Below are 6,890 nucleotides of genomic sequence, written 5' to 3'. Positions count from 1 at the left end.
ATCATGGGTTGTTTTATTTACGTTAGTATCGTTGATATGATTACTCAAATTAGTCAAATTACTATATATTATAATTTATTAAAAAATAAAAATTATAATTATTAAAAAATAAAAAATTTGAAGTATATTTTAAAGTCAAAATTTATATATTTCGTGTGGACATGTTATACGATGATCTTGTCTGAGGTTTGGGAATCTTATTGTTAATGGCAAAGCAATATACACGTGGCGCAAAGAACTTCGAGGCGGGATAGCGTGTCGAAGAGGATGACTGTGACTAGAGAAAGATGGCAGAGCCCACTCTTTGAAAAATATTCTTTACTTCCACTTTACCAAACCATCTAATTTTTGATTTTGTGAATTGGTAATCCATATCCATATCCACACCCCCTGCTCCATCCGCCTCCACCTCCGCCGCTACGCCTCTGGACTCTTGCGGGTTTGATGTTTTCATCAATCACCGCGGTCCGGATGTGAAGAATACCTTTGCGAGTCATCTTTACGGACGCTTGCTTCAACGAGGGCTTCGAGCCTTTCTGGACAAACGGGAATTGCAAGAGGGACAGAATCTTACTTTGCAAATACAAAGAGCTATTCGAACTGCGACCGTCCACGTGGCTATATTTTCTCCCACATACGCACAATCTAAATGGTGTTTGGACGAGCTGCTCCAGATGTGGGAGATGTGCGAGTCGGGAGCCATAATTATCCCAGTGTTTTACCACGTGAAGCCTGCTCAGCTGCGGTGGACGCAGGGCGCAGGTGGAGTTTACTCGGAGGACCTGCGGAAATTGGAAGAGAAGAAAACATATGATACGCAAACTCATCAAGAGAAGCCGCGACACGACCCAGACACTATTCAAAAGTGGAGAAAGGTTCTTTCTGATGTTTCAGAAATAAGCGGTTTCGAGCTCGATGCAAATAATACGTGAGAACTCATCCTCCGCTCTCAATATCTATTTTAATGATGCATATATAGATAGATTTAAACCTTACTTGTTTTAATTTTTGCCAGGGACGAGGGGGAGGTGCTGGATAAAATCGTTGAAAGTGTGGTGAAGAACGTGAAAAAGAGAAATTTGGACGAAGCGGCAGCAGCAGCAGAATCGTGGAAAGCTTGACGTCCTATCGCTCTGGTGTGGAAAACTTCACGCCTATGGTTTAGGGTTATTCGGAATTATACTGATCTTAAAGTTACTCGGAATTATACTTGCAGTAGCCTTTTTCATATTTTGGGCCAGAACTTTTCTCACATTTTCTTCGAATTTTCCAAAAAATTCTTCAAATATCCCGTACCACTTTCCAAAAAGTTTAAACCTGGGAACACCCCCTGGCTCCTTTACTGTGTGGCAAATTAGTAATGCAACTGCTCAGGCAATTTGGTGGCCGTTGCAGTTATTTTTTATTTTGTTTATGAATATGACGGTGCTTTATATTCTGTAAAGCTGAAAGTGAAATTAATACTCATTTACAAATACTTCGCTGGAATTTGGTATTCAGCTTGCAATTTGATTTATTAAGGTGGACTCAGATGAGTCATAAGTCCCTTAGGTGACATTTTGCAGATGATTAGATTATAAGTTTGTGTCCTTCAAGCGGCGGCTGCGGCTGTCTTATTATTGTTAAACTCTTTGCGAAAAAAAAGTTGAAAAATAAAGGTTTGAGTGCCTGTTATGAATAGTGTGTAATAAAAAGCAATATTGGGAAAATTATTCTGTATGTACCCTGTCTTATGGTTGAGGGTTAAATTATGGTGAAATTGTATGTAATAAGAAAACAATGTTGCAAAGTTTATAGTGTATGCTCCTTGTCTAGTGACTGTGGGTTAGTTTAAGGTGAGTGTTATTCAGAAATTATACGTGGGGACAAGGCGATCATTATCGACGTGGGTGTGGCTGTAGATTCAGATAAAATAGCGCGCGCACACACACTCGATATATTCTATTATCATATGAATGAGGAAATTATATATTTATACAAGTAATAGTTTCAAGATAAGAATTCTATCTTAGACTTATAGTAGTGTGGTTGAAAGATTCTCTCAACCACACACTAAACTAGGAGAAACTAAATTCCTATTATGTAGGAACAAATTCCTCAAATGGAGAATTACAACCATAGATAAGTAGGGATTAATTATTTCTAACTCCCCAGTTAATGACTAATTGTCATGATAGTCAAATCCACCACCGTCAGACGAATTGCATGTACAGAACCTCCAAAACACAATCTGCCTCCCTCAACAGATCCACAACTTCTCCACTCCTCTCGCAAATCGTCAAACGAAGATGAGGATTCCCGCGGATTCCCTTGAAGGTGAATTGGCACGATCTTTCTGTACAAAGTCTGGTATTTTGGGGCGGTGGCACTATTAATGGCTTCCTGGCGCGACTGTCTGCAAAAAGCGCGCCAATCCCCTTGTACTCAAAAATTAAAAAATCATTGAGTCCGAGCCAAGTGTTCTGCAGTCCGCCTGCTCAATTAAGCACAAAGCTCTCGTGTACACTCAGCTACAAAGACACCTCAAGCCACAGAGGCGATTCTTAATAGATAGACATTTTCTGGAATATGCTGTTTATATGTACTGTTTTATACAATGCAAAAAAGTTGATTCCACCTGCGGTAACCATGAAGAGCCGTTTGCCAAGTAAAAGGCCTGGTGCCGCGGCCCCGTTTTCCTCCTAGTGTGGTGGGCCTGAGTGTGGTGGGCCTGTGGAGAGCTGGAGAAACGCCATTTTGTAAAGTAGCTGAAGCAGCATACATGATTATCGCTTAATCTGTCTTGCAATAATTTGACAGGGAGGATCTCAAGTGAGCTCTGCCAATTGCGGAAGCTGCCAGTTTTTCCATTGTATGTAAACAGATTATCGGGTAAATTGCCCCAATACTTGGGAAATTCTTCTACGCTGTATCTGGGCTTAATCACAACTTTCTTAGTGGCATTATCCCTTCTCAGCATAAGCTCGATATGATATCAGGGGTATCTCAGTATTCTTGAAATTTCATTTCATTTTTATTGTGTAGATAGCTCAAACTTTTGAATTATCTTTCATTTCAAATCATTTCTTAATTTACAAAATGTTTTTTTATCAGCCGCCAATTTATAAAAAGTCATTTTCCATTTTTATTCCGTAGATAGCGAAAACTTTTGAATTATCTTTCATTTTAAATCATTTCTTAATTTACAAAATGTTTTTTTAATCCGTTTAAAAAAAATTATATCCATTTTTTTTATTACCATTTTTAAAACTTACATTGCATATGCTGTTAGGCATTCAGTTCACTGTATGATTTTCGGATCATAGAGTTTACTGAGATGGTATTGGTAGGTCTTCTCTTTCTACTATTTCACTTTGTCTAGCATCATATCACTGATCTTTTTAACCGCTGGTCTCCTCTGAGAAGAAAACAGCCCTGTTAGATCAGCTATAGGAGAAAAAACACATCATCATATGTCCCAAAATAAAAAGAAACACATATCCATGGCACTGAGTGTTTCCTGGGTCTCCTTAGTGAGGAAAACAACCCAAACAGGGATGAATCAGCTGAAAGTTTTATGAGAGTTAATAAGTTTGTTATGGATTTGTTTTAGAGTACCCAAACAGGAATGAATCAGCTGAAAGTTTTATGAGAGTTAATAAGTTTGTTATGGATTTGTTTTAGAGTAAACTGTCTGCGGTTAACAAGCGAATATAAACAGAAACAAAAAGAATTCCCTAAAACTAGGCAGCGATCAAAGTAAAATATGGACTTTTAAACATATGGTGGATGATCAGTTTCCTCTATCCTCCCACTACCCAGATCTTGTTGCAAACCTGCTTTAGAAAGCTAGTTTGTTATATCATTGTGTTTCTGTAAATGTGACATCAAGAAAATTCTTTAAAAAAAAACTTTAAATGTTTGGTCTCTTTCAGCAATAGTGATAATATGTAATCCTGACATCTATTCATTCCATTGAAAGATTTGATGATATTTATTGAGTTCCTAATCGATCTGAATAATGAGTATGCCCAAATGGGTAAAGCCAACAGCGAAAAATTTTTAAGGCAGACAATTCTGCAAAATTGTTGGATCCGATACCCAGCCCACTGAGGCTTTGAAGCATCTATAAATGTTTAGGTCAGTAACTAACCCAGCGCGGAATTTATTGTTTTGGCGGGAGGCATCCGGTCCCCAGTCGATGAGGCTTTAACGCATCTATGAATGTTTAGGTGAACAACCAACCTACCGCGGCATTTATTGTCTTAGCTGGAGGCCCCATCCAGGTAGCTAAAATTCTTCCGAGTAGTAACGAGGCTGACGAGTTGCTCAGAAAGATATAGAAGTTCGGGTCATATTTAGAGAAAATCTGACAAGGATTTTCATAAATCCAAGTTATAGTTGTTAAATTTTAAAATTTTAGGTGTCTTAGATGTTTTTGATGGTGCTGAATCCATTTCCACTATCAAAAACACACGATTCAAATACTGCTTTTATAAGATTTTTTTGAAATTTTTTTGCCCAAATTCTGACAACTTTTGACCGTCCGGACTTCTATAGACAACTCCAAACTTTTGAATTATTTCTCATTTTAAATCATTTCTTAATTTACAAAAAAAAATGGTTTTTTTTCATCAGCCGCCCATTTATAAAAAGTTATTTTTATTTTTTCGCAAGTAAATACATTGAGATACAAAATTCACACACCTGATCGCGGAACAAATGGCTCTAAGCATATTCAGAAAAATGAAGATATATATATGTATGTGTTTTCACTAATTCAAAACAAATGGAAAAGTATCCAGGGTCAGGATCAAAGATTTGTAGATCAGTTCTGTAAATTAAAAAGCTATCAACAATCAAATATATGGAGATAAGTTTTATAAATTAAAAACAAAACATAATTTTATACAGCAGAAGTAATCACATTTAAATAAACCAGGTCACAATATCCGGTGGCAATGGAGCTGTGCAGTTGTTGACATGTTTTTTTCAAGTCCCAAGGTCATTGGAACTCGGGATCTTTGGCCTATTGAGTTTACCAGACCAAAATCTATCTTCACTGGTATAATACAATATTATATTTAGTTTTAATATATAGGATTTTGTATTTAGTTTTAATTCATAAATTTAATTAAATCAATTTTATTAATTAACTAACAATTTTTATATATTTAATAGTTTTTAATAAATATATAAATTCTGTTATATATATATATATTCAAGAAAGTGGACTAGATACACAAGCACAAGCAAGGAAGTTATCACAATTTTGCTTTGCTATCTCAAGTATGTCATGTGGTAATCTTGTTCAATACATGTCTTGCTTCATGACAATGGGCAGTTAGAGCATTTCTCCTTAATAAGCATTCATGGTTAATTAAATTAAATTTTATATTATATATATATTTTTAAGTGCTTAATTAAATTAAATTTTATATTATATATATATTTTTAATTTAAATATATTATTTTTAGACATATTAAATTGATATTTGATTTTCAGTTTTTTATACCCGATTAAAGTTTATTAAGATTATAAAAACAAAATACTAAATTGAATATTTATAAAGTTTTTTGGATTAATCACATTATAAGTTGTTGGTAGACTTTTCTAACCATCTAATGTGGTTTGTCTTGAGGATAAACCACATTAGATGGTTTGAAACGTCCACCAACAATTTATGATGTGATTAATCCGAAATACTTTATCCAATCACAAAAATCAAAATCAGTGTGGATCACAAAAATCTAAAATCAAACACTAAATTGAATATTTTAAAAGTTAAAAATTATTTTTTAAATTTTTTAAATTTCAATTTCTATTTCTTAACCAGCCAATATATATGAAATGACTAATTTCAAGTGGTTTTCAATATAAATATTAAAAATGATATAAAAGATTATATTATATTTCTATTTTTAATATAATTGTCAAAAAAAATTTATTAAAAAAAAAAAATCACCTTACTACCAAGTGTAATAACAAATAATTAGTAGTGTACCTACCAAATCTTGATATTTATGGATTTATTAATAATACATCAAGTTCATTAATTATTTTATAAAGTTCATTAAAGTTTTGAAAAAAATAAATATTAAACTAAATATTTTGAAAATGAAAAATAAATTTTGAAATTTGAATTTTTATTTTCTTATTGTTCACTAAAATTGAATTGTCAAAAAAAAATGCATTCAACCAAATGTCATAACATTTAATGTACAAAACAATAAATATAGTCATTCATATATTATATTATATTATTTTTAATTGGAGATATGGTCATTCACCACAGCTACCAAATAAAACCAAAGGTAGACCTAGCACAGTGACTCTACAGAGCTTTTATGAGTATATAGAGTCTTTAGAGAAACCTAGAGAATAAAGAGAAATCAAGCTACAAACGGAGTTAGAAGCCATGCTGGAAAATAAATTCACATCTATTGAAGACAAGATCCGAAAACAAATAGAAAATAAAATAGAACTATTGTAGAATAAAACGGAGGCAATGGAGATTAGGTTGTAGGTTATAGAAAAATAAAAACAAGATACAAACCAAATATCCCAATAAGGAGATGCTGATACTTTAGAGAGTCTTAAAATGAAGGACATGATTAAAGAACTAGAAGAAAAAAGAAAAAGTTAATAGTTGCCTCAACTTAAATAGTGTGGCAGGTAAATTAGATATCAAACCAATTAAAGATGAAATGAAAAAATTGACAGAATTAGACCATGAGCGTAACAAAAGGGCCTTGAACTTTATAATCTTCGGTTTGAAAGAAGAGGTAGATAAGGATATTTTAGACATAGCCTAGACATAATTACATAATAAATTACAAATTGAAACAATGTCTCTCACAAAAGCAACAAGGTTGGGGAAATTAACTAAGAATAAAGGAAGGTTGATACG

General features: G+C 33.6%; 1 protein-coding gene across 1 annotated transcript; it reads left to right on the top strand.

Annotated features, from left to right (window-relative positions):
- Positions 1 to 372: 372 nt before the first annotated feature.
- On the top strand, positions 373 to 1,653 carry LOC149211418 (toll/interleukin-1 receptor-like protein). The gene is made up of 2 exons (XM_089390441.1): positions 373 to 928; positions 1,016 to 1,653. Exons 1-2 carry the CDS (start codon positions 675 to 677, stop codon positions 1,119 to 1,121), a joined length of 360 nt encoding a protein of 119 aa, XP_089246567.1. The 5' UTR covers positions 373 to 674; the 3' UTR covers positions 1,122 to 1,653.
- Positions 1,654 to 6,890: the final 5,237 nt, after the last annotated feature.

Source organism: Pinus tabuliformis, chromosome 1_1 (genome assembly GCF_031772625.1).
Source record: "Pinus tabuliformis cultivar Carrire ecotype Pingquan chromosome 1_1, CPIR1, whole genome shotgun sequence".
NCBI classification, from domain to species: domain Eukaryota; kingdom Viridiplantae; phylum Streptophyta; class Pinopsida; order Pinales; family Pinaceae; genus Pinus; species Pinus tabuliformis.
This window is presented reverse-complemented; position numbering and strand designations above follow the sequence as displayed.

Bases quoted from the DNA above. Each gene is read 5' to 3' on its own strand.
- LOC149211418 (XM_089390441.1), top strand. From the start codon at position 675: ATGTGGGAGATGTGCGAGTCGGGAGCCATAATTATCCCAGTGTTTTAC. The intron at 929-1,015 runs GTGAGAACTCAT...AATTTTTGCCAG, and splicing joins GAGCTCGATGCAAATAATAC to GGACGAGGGGGAGGTGCTGG.